This window comes from Macaca fascicularis, chromosome 20, assembly GCF_037993035.2.
Source record: "Macaca fascicularis isolate 582-1 chromosome 20, T2T-MFA8v1.1".
Lineage (NCBI taxonomy): Eukaryota > Metazoa > Chordata > Mammalia > Primates > Cercopithecidae > Macaca > Macaca fascicularis.
Window position 1 is genome coordinate 49,584,736 of NC_088394.1, and position 18,030 is coordinate 49,602,765.

The window sequence follows — 18,030 nt, forward strand, 5'->3', positions numbered from 1 at the left end:
TATTTGTACAAGGTGCGAGATGAAGATCCAGTTTAATTCTTCTGTGTTTTGCCAATTATCTCAGCACCATTTGTTGAGTAGTGTCCTTTCCTCACTTTGTTTTTGTTTGCATTGTCGAAGATCAGTTGGCTGTAAGCATTTGGCTTCATTTCTGGGTTCTCTATTCTGTTCCACTGGTCTATGTGCCTATTTTTATACAAGTACCATGTTGTTTTGGTGACTATGGCCTTATAGTTTGAAGTCAGGTAATATGATGCTTCCAGATTTGTTCTTTTTGCTTAGTCTTGCTTTGGCTATGTGGGTTCTTTTTTGGTTTTATATGAATTTTAGGATTGTTTTTTCTACTTCTGTGAAGAATGATGGTGATGTTTTGATGGGAACTGCTTTGAATTTGTAGATTGCTTTTAGCAGTATGGTCATTTTCACAATATTGATTCTGCCCATCCTTGCGCATGGGATGTGTTTCCATTACTTTGTGTTGTCTATGATTTCTTTCACCAGTGTTTTGTAGTTTTCCTTGTAGAGGTCTTTCACTTCCTTGGTTAGGTGTACTCCTAAATATTTTATATTCTTTTGTAGCTATTGTAAAAGGGGTTGAGTTTTTGATTGGATTCTCAGCTTGGCTGCTGTTGGTGTATAGCAGAGCTACTGATTTGTGTACATTAATTTTGTATCCTAAAACTTGCTGAATTAATTTATCAATTCCAGTAACTTTTTGGAGGAATCTTTAGGGTTTTCTAGGCCTATGATCATATCATCAACAAATAGTAAGTTTGACTTTCTCTTGACCAATTTGGATGCCCTTTCTTTCTCTTGTCTGATTGCTCTGCCTAGGGCCATTTCCTTAATAAATGGCCTTTTATTCATACTGATACCACTTAATGATATTATCTTGTCGCACTGGGGCCCATAGTTTCTGGTGGTTCCTTCTTTCATTTCACTATCATAGCTCCAGAGATAGATTCACCTTCTAAAATGCCCCCTTTCTTTTCCAGAAGTGCTTTCCAAAGATGCCACCTCTGGTCCTAATCTATCTTTCAATCCCCTTCCTTTTACTTCCCCTGTAGCTAATGCTCTGGTCCACCAGCCCTCAGATCAGTTCTCAGTATTTTCCCACTCAGAGTGGCCCTTCTCCTTCTGTGGGAACCTTAGTTGATATTATTTGTGTTCTGCCATCACTAGAATGCTGCCACACTCTCCTCGTATGCTCAATCCTTACCTTGCCTCCCCATCTGGTGTGGGCTTCTGAGCTGATGTGTATTTCCCCCTTTTACACATAATGCGTGTAGAATTTTGTCTCCTAGTTATGTTGTAGGAAAGGGTTATTTCTTGTACTATTAGGACCCAGAATAGTAATAATACCTCCATAAATACGTATAATTTTTGTCAACTAAAAATATAAAACACAAATATTTTTACCTTTTAGGTAGGATTGTTTTAGCTATCCTTTTGCTATTGATTTCTAATTTTGTTGCATTTTGCTTAGAGAAATATATATTGTAAGACTTCAATTCTTTGGAAATTGAGACTTCCTCTATGGCTGAATACATAGTTGATTTTTTCTTTCCATGTTCCATGTGCATCCCATATTCGTTTTAGCAATCATGTTAAGCAAATCTAGACTTTTTCTGACATTTTTGATCTGCCACTGACAGTGAAAAGCTATTACTAAAATGGATGCAGCCATAGCATTTTTCCATAGTTCTGTCAGTTGTTGCTTCATGTATTTTGAGGCTATACTGTTTGGTGTTACATAAGTTTACATGCATATATCTTTAACTTGTTCTTCCCTCTAACAGCATAGAATATCCTTCTTTGTTGTCTTTTTTGACCTGGAGCTCTATTTTGTCTGATATTAAAATTGTTACCCTGTCTTAATCTTTACATAGTCAATATGCCTTTGCTTTATAGCTGTCTTTCCTCTCTTTGTTAGTAAAGTCTTCCCAACCTTAGGTTGTATGTACAGTGTCTTACATTTTCTTCTAAAATTTCTCTTTTTTTTCCACCAACCTGATGAACAAAATTAAAAAACACGTAAAAAATTTCTCTTATTTTCATTGTTGTTAATGATGACATGTGTACCTATGACAAAACAACATTTGCACCAAATCAAGCTGCATTTTAATGACATATATCCTTGAATTTTTAAAAAACTTCCTTATGCTTCAGTTCCTTACCAGTGATTCCTGAGAGCTTTCTGAGTTCCAGCCTCTGCTACTTCACTATAAAAAGATACAAGAAGCAAAGATACAAAAATTAGCTTGCTGTTACCTCAGTTTCATAATGGCTAAGAGTGCTCCTGTCATGTTAAATTAAGACAAATCTTAACACAAAGGAACGTTTTGGGAAGGCCACTGGAGCTGTCACAGATGCTGGTATCTCAAGAAGTGGCTGTCTCACCAAGAAAAGAAACAGTAAAGAGAAAGGAAAAAAAACAGCAAAGGGGAAGGAAAAAAATGTGATTTGACTAGCTAAAAATAAGTAGGAGAACAGACAGATGGGAGGAGATGTTCAGTTGAATATAGATGTGAACAAATTAGATAGTAGGAATATAAAAATCAAGATGTTAAATTTTATTTAAAAAGAAAAATGGTGCGCAGTGAAGACAGAGGTAATGCCGTTTTAGGGATGAAAAAAGTGAATCTCAATAGAGTGAGAAGAGACAAAAAGCAGAAAAGTCAAACAGCATCTACCTCAGAAAAGAGGTCACGATCAAAGTCTAAGAGTACCAGATTGCACTTCCGAAAGCCTGAAGGAAAAACATAGCTTGATATATTAGCGAATGTCATATGGCAAATGAAAGGGCAAGAACAAGAGGTATAAGAATACCAGTAATATGGGCCCAATTTTCCAGGCGGTCAGGCTGGAAGGTGCAGTCCACTGGTGGCACTTTGAAATGGAAGTGAAAATTCTACCTTGTAAGATAAAAGAGATTAGGATGAGGAGATGTTTTCTAATTCTGTATTTTTAGTTTTCAAAACACTTGTTTCTCTTGCTTTGATATTTTCTATTTCTGGTTGACCTGGAGGTTGTTTTTGTTCTGAACAAAGGGGATGTAAATCCGTGTTTGCTCCCATTCATGGATTTAATTAGGCATGTTGCCCAATCTCTAATAAATCACGGGTTTAGTTTTTCTTTGTTAAGGTAGTCAGAGGCATGAGTGACTTATTAAAATGTACACTGATTGTTGGGGATGAATTATCATCCTGATATTGTCAATCACTCAATTATTTTTTATCCCAAAAGCTCTCTCCTGGTTGTTTTGTCCTACACAAAGATGACATTTTATTTTCATATTTGTTCACAGACATGATTCACATTTTTCTATCTAGTGCATAAGGAAATCATTCTAGATTCAGCAATAGTGCCAGTTTGACTAAAAAAAAAAATATTTTCCATATCCACAAAAATGTTAATCAGATTCTTGTTAGAACATGTGTAAGAACTGGTTTTCATTTTCACAGCTCTTGATGTCAGATTACTAAAATAATTTATGTTTTGTTGTGGGAACATGAGTGCACGCAAAATCTCTCCAATCACATGACCACTTCTCTGCCCACACGTCTTCATAACACATAGAAATTATTTGTGTTTTGTGGTAACGAATGAATGGCAGGAACAGCAGAATTTCAATGTGGCCTTTCTTTATTTGATTAAACATATTCTCTATTTATTCTTAAAAAAAACTAATTTAAGCTAAATGGCAGTAAACCATGATAATTTAGAAAACATGTTGAAACTGAGAGTGAAGAGAAATGTTCTTTACGTAAACCACACTGTAAACCATAAAACTTATTTTTGTCAACTGCTTTTCATGACAGTGGCTGGGAATTTGACATTTCTACTACAGTAGGCAAAAAAACATGTAAAATACACTCTCCCACATACCACATCACATCTCTATTTATATTTCCAAACTAAAAGCATTACAACCCAAAAAAGTGCTGAGTGCACTGCTCCAGTTACACCAAGAACTGTACATTCACACCAGTAACACCTTAAGCTGGTATCTGTGTGGTAAGGCCACTGTGGTGGCCCCTGACGCCAAGCCCTCTTCAATGGATCCAGTTTGGCTCACCAAGAGAAAACCCAAAAGGTGGTAAGCTTTTCAATGGCCTCAGGTTACCACAAGATAAAAATGTGTCAGCAGCAATTAGCTATGAAAATGAGTGTTGTGAAAATTCGCAATAGTTTGAATATTTTAAAACTAGAAATTTTTAATACGACAGTAAACAATGTGACAGAAACATGGCTGCTTCTCTAATCTTGTCTAAGATATGCATTCCGTACAGGTGACTGGGTCCCAGAAGTTTTCTAAGAAACACTTTTCCTTTCCACTTAATGATCCTAAGAAGCCAGTGCAATCTGGTTCTTCTCCCTGCAGAAGGGTTATTTAGTTTGGGATGTAACATTTTACAACAATAATACAAACCTCCTGGGAGAATACCACAATAAATGTCTCAAAAACCACTCAGTTAATCCCAGGGTATAATCTGGCTGTTTTAAATTACTGCAGGGAATATTATGGGCCTTAATGACACTGTAACTGCATAAAGCCAAAGAAAGCTAGAAAGAGGGGCCAAAAAAATGAGCTCAGAGCCAGCCTAAGTGACAACAAACATGTGGTTGTTTACTAGGATTGGAGAGGTTTAGTCTGCAGATGTTTGTGGTCTCTAGAAGGTTCCAGAGGAATGAGTTATTATGAAGATTTGCCGAGTTGGATGAGAGCAAGATTCTTCTCGGAGATGGCAAGCCCCAGGACAGACAGGCCCAGTGGTATAGACAGAATTTATAGATTTCTGTGGTCAGATCATACTCTACTGGTCCCACAATGTACATCAACAAATTAATATTGTACGGATGTCATTTCAAAGCCTCCTAAAGACGAGAGTCATTATTGAAGCCATTAGAGCACAGATGGTTCAAACTATATGCAGATATTCATACTTGCATTTTTGCATTATAGCTGCTTTTTTTTTCTATTGAACTGTAATGAATTGTCTCATAATCTATTCCATCTTCTTGCCATTAGCAGGCTTTGAATGTTCACAAATAGGAGCAAAGAACTCATTTTCCAGAGCTTTAATCACACAAAGAGGGAATGCCTAATTCTCTAAATGAAATGGTCTGTGATCACTGAAGCAGAGATTTAATATATCACGGCAAATTAGGTAGATTTTAATAAATTACTTATCTCCCTGAATACTTTACATATGCTTAAGAAGGAACATAGCCTGTTTGCAAACAGTGAAAACCCACAGCCTATAAAAATCCTTTGAAGAAAATGACAAATAAAAAAGTAAATTAAAAAATGAAATGCATTATATCCTAGACCTCTAGAGACAATTCCTTTGCAGCATTGATTCACAGCTCCATTAAAAATATCAATTAAATCCTTCAGTGAGATTGGGTAAAAGCTAGAAAATTAACTTTCGGAGCTGCTTTTCGAGGATCTGGTTACCCAGATACACCCCGGCACTGTACTGGCTTGATGTAAATTTAAATAATGATAAAAAGATACTCCTTTCACGTCTAACTAAGCATATCAGAATTTGAGTTATACTTTTCATAATTTCTTTCTATGTCATATGCTGTTTTCAACGTGTAAATTTCACATCTATCTATATACCTATCTCCTTTTTATATATACAGCCTTGGATCCCATATCACCATTACAAATACATGAAAATAATACAAATACAATGAACTTTTACGAAAGAAAAACAAAAAACTTGCGGTCATTGAATAAGTTGGTGCTAAGTTTCATTCTTTATATTTAATTGATAGAAACTGCATGCATCAAAGAAAATGCATACTGAGCTTTAATGTGCATAAAATGGATATTAGCATTTTAAAGAGGAAGATTAACACATTAATCCAAGTAATTTTCATATATTGCTTCTAATAAAATCTTCACAGTATAAAACTCTTAATGAGGCTAATCATAGGCATTCCATTTAGTGGGACAATTAGGGATAACATAAAAGTATTTCTTTTTCATAGGTTTTCTAAGATTTATGCTTTTGCTTATTAAAAATAAAAATGGGAATTACATTTCAGTTCTTCCTAAGAAAATGTTGCAAATGCAAATAGACTTTCTCATGCTATCATGTAGGTATACATTATTGAGAAGGTACTGCCCATTATGGAGAACTTAAGTCCTGAGGGTTGGCAGTTATGAGAAGGAGGGAGTAGAGAAATAAACAAACGAAAAAGTATACAAAACTTCAACACTTCAAACCCAGGTCTCCCCACTCCCAGCTTCCCATGAATTATGTAGATTATATACACCAGAGTAGTTACAAAAATCTCATGTAGGAGCTTTCATGTGAGCATTTACTCAGGAGTAGGAGATGCTTCTGGAGCAGTTGTTTTCAAGCCTCCAAGTCATCTCTGTATTGCTCGTAGACAGACCGGAGGGCATGGAGAGCTTCGACTGTTACCCTGAGCTTGCCAATACCTTTACCATCTGCTCGTGCATCAAAAACTAGGGAGAAAAGAGCAGGAATGTGTTAATATTGTTCAACAGATTTTTCTTTGGAAAGGCTCGCAGACAGAAACAGTAGTTGAAAAGATGAAAATAGTTCTACAGAAGTCCAAAGTTCACTGGCATCTTGGGTATTTAAAGAATAATCCTTGTCACGTGTGCATGGAGATGAGCATTTGAGACGTACTGCATGGACCTGGACATATTGCTCGTGGAGCTAAAACTAATGAGTTAATCCTGAAGTTTATCTAGTGAAAGCCTCTAGGATAATGACCCTCACATTGCAATCAGAATTTTTAAGCTAGTGGCTGGGTGTGGTAGCTCATGCCTGTAATCCCAGCACTTTGGGAGGCCGAGGTGGGGGGATCACCTGAGGTTGGGAGCTTGAGACTAGCCTGATCAACATGGAGAAACCCCGTCTCTACCAAAAAAAAAAAAAAAAAAAAAAAAAAATAGCTGGGCATGGTGGCGCATGCCTGTAGTCCCAGTTACTCAGGAGGCTGAGGCAGGAGAACCGCTTGAACCCAGGCGGTGGAGGTTGCGGTGAGCCGAGATCATGCCACTGTATTCCAGCCTAGGCAACAAGAGCGAGACTCCTTCTCAAAAAAAAAAAAAAAAAAAAAGTATTTTTAAGCTAGTAAGCAGTAAGTCTAAAGGGAATTTATGATAATCTATACAGTGTTTCAGAATGGCAAATGCTGTATAGATGTTACATGATCATAGCTTGAATTAGTTATTTATCTTTCTGAGGAAAACATTCCATTTAAAATAGATTTTATGTGGAATTAGAAAAGATTAAAATGGCAGACCCAAGAATCTTAAGGTTTGTGGGTTTGAGTATACGTGGGATTTTCTTAGAAGAGGGGCCACTCCTTTCAGAGGTGTCCCAAAGGTAGACTTGGGCTCAAGTGATCCCCACACTGTGGCCTCCCCAAGTGTTAGGATTAGAGACCTGAGCCACTGCACCCAGTCCGGAAGGTGGACTATTTGACAGGAGCCAAGGGCATTCTCTGGGCTCGGTGGTGGGAGCCAGATGGGATGCTGATTAAACCCCTGAGACTCCATCCCTTGTGGACAACGATAATGGCTAGTGACTCAAGGCCAGAAACCTGGACTTTCTAAGTTTGATAGCACTTATCACTTATGGGTCTTTATATAGTTTCCTTTTTTTTTTTTTTTTTTGGACAGTGTCTGGCTCTGTCACCCAGGCTGAAGTACAGTGGTGTGATCTCAGATCACTGAAACCTCTGCCTCCAAGGGTCAAGCCAACCACCCGCCTTAGCCTCCTGAGTAGCTAGGACTACAGTTGGGCGCCATCATGCCCAGCTAACTTTTACATTTTTTTGTAGAGATGGGGTTTCGTCATGTTGCCCAGGTTGGTCTTAAAACTCCTGAGCTCAAGCAATCCACCTGCCTTGGTCTCCCAAAGTGCTGGGATTACAGGTGTAAGCTACCACACTGGCTTAGTTTCCAGTTTATAATTCCTTGTGGTTTTCCTTGAACTTTAATATATGTGTGTGTGTTTTTTTTCCAAGAAAATGTGTTAGAAAGCCTTAAAACTTGATACATAAAGAGTTAGGTGCAGAAACTGAGCATTGGTGAAGTCAAAATGGCACGAGTGGTCCCTAGCTCATTCTCTGGAGCTGTCATCTCTGCTTTGGGACTTCTCACTTCTATGCTTGCCACAGAACAAAGCAGTAAAATCCCAACCTCACCTATGCCTAATCTTCTGGCTCTTTCCCAAAACATGGCCACAATAGCTGGCTGTGTCAGATCAGTGGGTCATATGTGATCTCACAGAAGAAGATGGGTTGCTAAACAACTGTCTGGAAAAAATGCCAAGAATATAAAGTAGAGATAATTGTGGTATTTTCGTCAGACTTTCTTGGTCCTGGTAGTCTTTAATAGGGTTCAGGTGAATATTTCAATCCTCTCATCTTTTTCTCTGTGCCAAAGTTGGGACCAACTGCCATGTGGTTAGAAATGTACAGTTTATAAAGATTTCCCAGAAGAAGTTTCTAATTTGGTTATTTGGTCTACTTTGGTTAATTATTTGGCTTGAGCCTGACTTTTGAGCACTTGACACACACCTAGGACAAGCAGCTTGACAATGAACCAGGGCTGAACTACAGCGTAAGCAGAATGCCTGGCTCTTAAGAGGTGCTCACTTCAGTGTTTGTTGAATGCACAAGTGAATATGTAAACAAGTCATGCACATTTTTCCAGAGATGGCTCTGCTAACTCAACAAACGGGACTAGGAATCAGCTTTATTTCTCTATTTACTACATAAAGCCTAGGCCATCTCTGATTATGATTTTAAAAAGTCTCATTAATAAAACAATTTAGCATGTTCTAGAAACAGAAGAATAGAGAATAGAAATTAAGCATTGTTGGGAATCACAACTAGTGAGGTAAAAATCCAGGACAGCACATTTGTCAGGAACAGATCAAATGTCATTACTCCTCACAAATTCCTGGTGGGAAGTAAGGGATCAAAACTACTTCCTTGCTGTGACTGTATCACTACATTGCAACACTGAATTAAAGAGAAGCCTTGAGAAAGACACTATCAGGATCACTCAGAATAACATGCTTAAGGTTAAGTACCTTAGTAGAAATAAGGCTTCCATAAACATTAACAGAATAACATGCTTAAGGTTAAGTACCTTAGTAGAAATAAGGCTTCCATAAACATTAACAGAATAACATGCTTAAGGTTAAGTCTTAACTGAAATGTGGCTTCCATAAACAACCTTGGAAAAACATCTGGCCAGGCTTAGTGGCTCACGCCTGTAGTCCTGGCATTTTGGGAGGCTGAGGTGGGCAGATCACTTGAACCAAGGAGTTCGAGACCAGCCTGGGCAACATGATGAAACCCTGTCTCTATACAAAATACAAAAAAATTTAGCTGGGTGTGGTGATGCACGCATGTAGTCCCAGGTACCTGGGAGGTTGAGGTGGGAGAATTGCTTGAGTCTAGGAAGTTGAGGCTGCAGTGAGCCAAGATTGTACTCCAACTTGGGTGACAGAGCACAACTCTGTCTCAGAAAACAAACAAACAAACAAACAATGGCCAACTTTTTCTCATACCTTCACCCAATACTAAAAAATGAATAATTCCTTGTGAAGCTAAATTAATTATTTTACAATTTCTGTTCATTCAAAGGAAAGCAGGTGGGGAAGGCAGGAAAAGGATATTGGAAGACACTTTAGCTTCAATAAGGCGTCAACTTGAGTTGTAAAGGATTCAAGTAACGTGTGACTCAGCATACTTGGAGCCAGCAAAAAGAAGGTTTCAATAAAGAGTTTGGAGTTCAGCAATTGTTGGTTGCACAAACTGAGTAACATTTTCACCCATACCATCGATGTTTTGCTCAATGAGGTCCCTCCCTTCCTGAAACATGTTGGCAAGGTCAATGTGAGCCACGCCAATGTCCTCACACTCCAGGTCCTGCTCATCCTCTGGAGGGTCACTGACCACGGTGAAGCGAATGCTGGTAAGGTAGAGATCAGAGAAAGTCATCACCAAGTGAGAAGAAATCACCACAAGACAAAACTCCCAAATGGGGTGTTATCACTAGGTATAAAATGTTAAAGTTTCCAATTATTACAATAAAAAGAAAGGTACACTAGGTTAGATAAGTTATTATATGAACTATTAGAATTGTTATGAAACACCCAACCTTCAAATGAACACTAATCCACTTTCTAAGCACTGATTAACATTTATCTCTATAATCTGAGAAAATTACTAGGCAAAGAGAAGGACCAGATGTTCACTCTTTTACATACTATCTGATTGTATTTTGACACCTCTACTTTTAAGGCTAAAAGGATGAAGTGAATAAAGACCATGGAGGTTCAATGGTCAGCATTTTCCATAGAAACATAACATTTCCTATAGAAACACACAACTCTGGAGTTGCTACTAAGGACTTTAACAAAACTGTATGTATTCTACAAAACGCAGAGATCATGCTCCCAGGGTAACATTTGAATCATGTTAGATAAATGTTGTAACTCTGCCCAACAGTTATATCAAATGTTTGTATTACTTCAGCAATCTTTAACTTACAATCATAGCATCCAAGTTTTATTTTACTTTAAGACATATAATTGTAGGGTTCTGATGGAACTGATTTGAATTAGTGGCTTTTGCGGAGGCCAAATGCAGTTGGATTGACCAAATGACAGGAATTTACAGTTAAGTACTCTTTTGATATGTCTTGGCAGCATAGCTTAAACCATAGATGCTTGTAAACTTTACCATTTTAAACTTTTCAAAATGTATCCATCCCAAATCAGAAACAAAACAAGTAACATAAAAATCTACATCTCTGAGAAATCATGCCTTGAAAAACACAAATAAAATCCTTTCCAAACGCTTATAGGTAAACATGACAATACATTTAACCAACTTGCTGAAAGTAAGTATTCTACATTGAATTCCTTTACTAAGTCTCTGTTTTTAGCTAGCAATAAGAATTTTTTTGTTTTTTGTGTTTTTTTTTTTTGAGACAGAGTCTCACTCTGTCACCCAGGCTGGAGTGCAGTGATGCAATCTCGGCTCACTGCAACCTCTGCCTCTTGGGTTCAAGCGATTCTCCTGCCTCAGCCTCCCTAGTAGCTGGGATTACAGGTGCCCACCACCACATCTGGTTAATTTTTGTATTTTTAGTAGAGATGAAGTTTCACTATATGTTGGCCAGGCTGGTCTCCAACTCCTGATTTCAGGTGATCTGCCCACCTTGGCCTCCCAAAGTAATGGGATTACAGGCGTGAGTCACTGCACCCGGCCTGCAATAAGTTTTTATTAGAAAACAGAAATCCTTTAGGTCAAAATCACAGTTAACACCTACTCACAAAATAATTATAGAGAGTACAGATCTTGGCCTTCAATGTGGTACAAAGGAATTTTTATAACATGTATAAGACAGAGGGATTAAGATGGAGTGGTTAAAGGCCTCCATTCTGGGCTCAAATTCCTGCTTTCCTACTGCTTAGCTGTGTGACCTTAGCCATATTACTTAACCTCTCTCATCTCAGTTTCCTTACCAGTGGAATGGAGATAATTATACCTATCTTACAGGGCTCTTGTGAGGATCAAATGAGATGATACAAGTGAACTGTTGCCTGGAACACAGTAAGCACTGAGTAAATGTTTGCTCTTTTTTTAGTAGTATTTTTAATATAGATAGAGCTGCTTATGCTTCTACATTTCTAAGGAGAGAGAAAAACGTGGCATTGGAAAAGCTTGTTTCAATTGAAATTTTAGTTAGATTCCCAAATTATACATTGATTATATCATCCAATTAAGTAAGATGAATGATGATGAAATAAGTTTTCCTAAAATGAATTATGAAAAGAGGAAGAATTAAAACTGCTTAGAAAAGGAGGAATTAAAAGTAATATATAATGCACATATTATAACACAAGACTTACAGAAAAGACTGAGGCTATGAAGACTGTAATAATAATGTTAAGTGTTATCTTCATACAGTGTCTCATATCTAAGGATCATGTCTGTATCACTTTACAAATGCAGACAATTACCTCCACTGAATATATGAGAATTCTGTGGCAAAAGAAAGCCTTCTAAATGCCAGAGAAAGAACTAGAAATTTAAAAATGCAATATTTCTGGCTTTAAATTCTATATAGAGAAAAATAAGATGTCAAAAACAAAATTAAGAAACCAGAAAGTTAAGCTGAAAAGGGAGGAAAAGTACACTAAAATCATTTAAGAATTAAAACTAATTTTTAAAAAATAACGAATAGACACACACAGAATCTTACATCTTACTTCCAACACTGCCAAAACAAAAAGGCAAAACTTTGTTCCATGTCTGGAAGAACGCTTACAGTCTAGTCTGAGGACCTGGATCAACACAGGGGGCAGATGTCAAGCACTCAGGTGGAAGGAAACACAGGAAGTGCTACCTGAGCTACTTCTGCCTCCTCTTCCCACCTCTTTCTCCTGCCACTCTACTTCTCAGTGAGACCAGACTTGCTAACCACCTCTGCCTGGTCCTGGAACACATCTCTCTATACTCCTTCATGCCTGGAGTTCCCTCTGCCCGAAACGATATTCTCTGAGCTTTTTGTGACTTGGCTGAGTCCTCTCATCCTTCATGAACTAGCTTACGTGTCACCTCCTCAGATTCAATGCTGAGGATTCACTGAATTTGATTCAGCTTTCACTGTTATTTTCTATTTTGGCATTTAACTTGTTTGGTTTTCTCTTAGTCTTACTGCAAATGTAATTAGTTTATCTGTCTATTTATTATCATAGTCTGTCTTCCTCAGGGGTGGATCTGTTCAACAGAACACTGTTAACAAGAAAAAACTGAAACCAAAAAGGGACCTTAAGTCAGTGTTAAACTATGACTTCAAATAAATACTGTTTGAAGGCACATTTCAATATATTACCTCCCTTTTAAAGTGACACATGTATATTTGCAGATACAGCATGGGGTGGCATGCAAAGGTACTATATATAATTTATTATACAATGTCTATAACTTTAGACATGTCGGGGAAGATACGTCAAACTTCTCCAACCGTCGCTTTGTAGCTTATCACCAATATTCAACAGGGTTGCTGTCTGAGAAAGTGAATTCTCATAAACTAGGAGCTACTTTAAATAATGTGACCTCTGAATATTTAAAAAAGGTGAGAACGTTTGCTGGAATAACAATTGGCTTTTGGCTGTGGAAAAACATACATGTAAATGCCTATTTCCCTTAGGAAAATGATACTGTTGAGGGAGAGCAGTAAATGGGGCCATCCTCTCCCACGGTGGTTCGAGGAGTGCATGGCCAGTACTCAAACACTCATCCATGGTTGGAAGCCCTGAGCCAGTCACTTGGCACCTGCAACACCTATATTTCTAAAAAATGACATGAACATTTGTTTCTTTGGCGGGTGTTGACAGAAACAACCATGGGAGAGTGGGAGTCATTACAGTTACTGTGGACTTTTCTCTTTGACACAGGGTCTTGCTCTGTCACCCAGGCTGGAGTACTGTGGCGCAACCATTGCTCACTGCAAGCTTGAACTCCTGGGCTCAAGCGGTCCTTCCTCCTCAACCTTCACAGTAGCTGGGACTACAGGTGCATGCCACCATGCCTGGCTAATTTTTAAAAATTATTTTTAGTAGAGACAGGGGGTCTCACTATGTTGCTCAGGCCAGTCTCTAACTTCTGGGTGCCAGGGATCCTTTTGCCTTGGCTTCCCAAAGTGCTAGGATTAGAGGTATGAGCCACCGCACCTGGCCTTTTTAAATTTCTTAATCTATTCTGGTACAAATAAGTGGGTCCTCTGAGGAAAGGCAGGTCTAACATGAAAGCAGAACTTGCTTTTAAATTTTTAAAATAAACACTTTTGGGGTAAAAAAAATTGTCTCCCAATACGTTACAATATGATCTCACATTTCAGAAACAAAGCGAACACAGAGGCAGACAAAGAAGACTGAATAGGCTACTGAATCGCAGCCCAGGACTTGTCCATGGGAACTGAGCTCCATCCTAGACAGCCATGGTGCAGCTCGCTGACCGTAGGGAAGCAGATGCCATGGCCACCGCTGTTTATTCCCTTGTCACTCATGACCTGGGGTGACCCTGGGGGACTGGTGGTTTTGAAGGGGGCCCTGAAAGAAGCTGAAACAAGTCAAACCGGAGTGATTACCATCCTGGAAAAAGTAGAGCCTCAGGCTTAACAGGATTTTACCTTTCCTTCAGAAATAAAAACTGAGATCCAAAGAAATGATGTATTTCAGGAGCTAGTGAAAGAATAGTGATAAAGCTATATTATCAGATCCCAAGAGCTAAGAATTCCAGTGTCTCTTCTTCAAACAGAAGATAAAATGCTAGTTTGGAAGCTCTTTTGAAAAACATGTCTTTAACTTTATGGCCCTCTGGAAAGGAAAGAACTTGAGTCTCCCAAGGCGGCAGAGTCAGTGCTGTTTTTGAGGCAGTGATAGGCTGTGTCATCAGTAGGTCATAAGGCAAGGAGAAGTGGGCAGTGGAGACAGAAGAGGTGTACTCAGGCCGAGGGAGGAGGGCCAGCAAGGGGCACTGGAGAAACCAGCTTGCGGTTAACAAGCAGCACAGGGGTAACTCCTCAAACTCTGCGGCAGAAGCTCACACAGAAGCACTAACTTTTTAAGATCAGTTTTTTTTTCTTCTGAAAATTATATACATATATTTTCTCTACTGAACCAGAATTGCAAGGTATCCTATTTAAATTAGAAAAAAATGCCTTCAAAAAATAATAATGAAATGATGGCTTATTAAACAGTGATAGTAAGATACAAATGAGTCTGAAAGGCTGATGAGCCATTACAAACAATAATATTAATGTCACTACTTACAAAGATTGCAATTAACACTCACTGTGCGCTACGTGTCAGGTACTATACTATCTGTGTTACATATATATCTCATTTAATCCTCACACCAACCCTCTATGGTGTTATCATCTCCATTTTAACGTTGAAGAGAGAGAGGTGCAAGAAGGTTAGGTAACTTGTCTGAGGTCAGTCAGCTAGAAAGCAATAAGACAAGAATTTATACCCAAGGCATGTGACTCCAGAGTGCACCCACCTTTCAACCTGTTAGTCTTTACAACTACAGGAGTGGCAACAGGATACTTTATACATGTTGCCCAGTCTTTGGTGTTCAAAGTCCTATAGGATCGTTACAATTACTTTGTATAGTAGGAAGGGCCATTACATTTCTAGGAAGAAGGCGATCTACAGAGATCCCGAACTCATTCAAGGACACAGAGTGAGTCACAGAACCCCGGTTTTCTGCTTCCTTATCTTGTGCCTTTTATTTTAACCACATCCTGCTACAGAGATCTACTTTATGTAAACCATCAGATAATTTGGACTGCCAAAATGTACCTTCTATTAGGCATCTCTTGTTTTTGTAGTATAGCTTTTAAGAGGTCTCTCTTTGCTTGGTTGTTTTCTTTATCCACGTAGATCACTATACCAAAAGAAAAAAAATTCCAAAAAGGAAGTCACTCAGGAATAGGCTATATTAGTACCATTCTGTATTTTTAAAAATACCTGTTTTTAAAGACACAAGTCATGCCACCTCACTTGTATGCCTGGGAAAAGAAAACAGCTCCAGAAACCAGAATCAAATCTGAACAGTCATGTGATCTAATGTCATGTCACTGGCAGGTTTATGTGCACACTGTCAGAAAAGATACAAGCAACATCTAAGAGTGCCACATCACTGTCACTGCCTGTTAATGGCACTGGCAGTCATGACAGTAAAAGCCAACGGTCTTTATTGCTTTGTATTTGAGGGATTTACTGCATTTTCTTTCACCCAAGAAGCAAGTGATAATGATAATGTATGGCAGAGTGCTTGTCCTTCCTGACAGCCTCAGTAATTTAATCCTTCTCTCCTGCCACAACATGCAATAAAAGAGGCGTCTAGTGCATTGGGTTGAGGAAATCCACAGGCTGACGCCTGCTGGTTAGGGGTATGGGAGAGAAAGGTGCAGGGAGAGAAAGGCTTTTTAGGGTGTAAGGTTTTTGGTTTTAAAGGCACATGCTGGCTTCGAGGAATGTGGCCAGACTTCACTTGGCTGAAGCATGAGATTAGATAACGGACCTCAAGTCTCAACAGAAAGAAGATGGTAAACTCTTGACATTGTAAGTAAGCGTCTGCACTTTGGGAAAATGGCATCCCAATGTGCGAACACTACAATTTTCCTCCTGATTATCTTTTCTCAGTTCGGCAGCCTTTCAGCCATGCATTAGCTTCTGAAGGCATTTCCTTTTCATATGCCATTTTGTATGTAAAGGCTCCCCTGCGACCAGATCTCAACTTAGAGATTATCCCTGGTCAAAAGCACACAAAGGGTGAAAGATATCATGATAATTCTAAAGCCAGTTCTCCTTAGGCTGTGCCAGGAACAAACATCTTTTATGTTGAAAATGTTTCCCTGAACAATTTTAGTTCAATTCCAAATTATGATGCTATCAACTCATTTGTTTGGCTCAGTTGAGCAAATATTAACTGAGGGCCAAAGGCACTGAGTAGGCACATAGTGGGAGAGACATAAAGGTACAGGTATAGGGGTGGGTTAGTGGTTTCGGAGAAGAATCATCCAAGACATAATAACCAAGTTAATAATCAACTCTGGATAGCCAAAGTCAAACACGAGCTCCTAGCTTACTGCTCTTTGCATGGTATCATATTAGTAAATGTGGCTAGTTATATAACTCACTGAAGTTTATAGAAATCAATACAGATTCAAAGGTTCAGAGTATTTTGTTTTATTTCTCAATGCCAAAAAGTCATGCTAACAGATCACTGGAAGATAGTACTTTGTTTTTTAGAAGCTGCTAGTTACACAATGCTAAAGGGGAACTTTTTTCCAAATGGGATTTTTTTTTTTTTTTTTTTTGCTGTTAATTACCAATTCAAGATATGGTACACCATATTGTTTTTGACTTCAGAGTTGTAAAGCTTTTATGTCATACTGGCTTCCATTGTTTGAAGACAAGGGTAATCTCAGTGGTTAAATAAAAAAGACTGAATTTAAAATGCCAGCATTCAAATAAAGGGTCTTCCAATTAAACCTAGACCAGATGTGATAAATTTCAATGGCTTAAAACTTTTTTTATTGTGGCAAAATATGCATAACATAAAATTTACCATCTTAAATTAACAGTTAAGTATTCAGTTTCGTGGCATTAAGTACCTACACATTGTGATACAACCGTCACCATTATCCATTTCCAGAACTTCTTCATCTTCCCAAACCAAAACTCTATACTCATTAATCAATAATTTTCCATTCTTCCCTCCTCCCAGCCCGTGGTAACCACTTTTTGTCTGTATGAATCTGACCACCCGAGGTATGTCATGTAAGAGGAATCATACAGTATTTGTCCTTTTGTGTCCAGTTTATTTCATTTAGCTTTGGTGTTCTCAAGGTTCATACATCTTGTAGCATATGTCAAATTTCATTTCTTCTTAAGGCTGTACAATATTTCATCATATGTATATACCACATTTTGTTTATCCACTTACCCTGTGACACACATCTGGATTGTTTCCACCTTTGACTATTATGGGTAATGCTGCTCTAAACACAGGCATACAAGTATCTGAGTTCTTGATTTCAATTCTTTTTGGTATATAACTAGAAGTGAAATTGCTAGAGCATATGGGTCATTCTAAATTTACTTTTTTTTTTTTCCTTAGAGATGGAGGTCTTGCTCTGTTACCCAGGCTGGAGTGCAGTGGTGTGATCATAGCTCACCGCAGCCTCGAACTCCTGGGCTCAACTGAACCTCCCACCTTAGCTCTTAGCCTCCTCCTGGTAGCTGGGACTACAGGTGCACATCACCATGCCCACCTAATTTTTGTTTTTTGTAGAGATGGAGTCTCCCTATGTTGCCCAGGCTGATCTTGAACTCCTGGCCTCAAGTGATCTTACAGTCTTGGCTTCTCAAAGTGTTGGAATTACAGGTCTAAGCCACCATGACTGGCCTAATTTTTCTTTTTAAAACATCC

General features: G+C 38.4%; 1 protein-coding gene across 11 annotated transcripts in view; it reads right to left on the reverse strand.

Annotated features, from left to right (window-relative positions):
• Window positions 1-3,627: 3,627 nt before the first annotated feature.
• Window positions 3,628-18,030, reverse strand: part of RPGRIP1L (RPGRIP1 like) — a 99,402-nt gene continuing 84,999 nt past the window's right edge. For 8 of the 11 annotated variants that reach the window (XM_074026695.1, XM_074026692.1, XM_074026693.1 and 5 more), the window contains 3 exons: window positions 15,393-15,477; window positions 9,849-9,982; window positions 3,628-6,487 (listed from right to left, as the gene is read on the reverse strand). In XM_074026695.1, the coding sequence (XP_073882796.1) occupies window positions 6,375-6,487; window positions 9,849-9,982; window positions 15,393-15,477 (332 nt within the window). In that variant the 3' untranslated portion in view covers window positions 3,628-6,374. The remainder of the gene's footprint in view (window positions 6,488-9,848; window positions 9,983-15,392; window positions 15,478-18,030) is intronic. The other 3 variants (XM_074026696.1, XM_074026697.1, XM_065537717.1) reach the window with 1 other exon arrangement.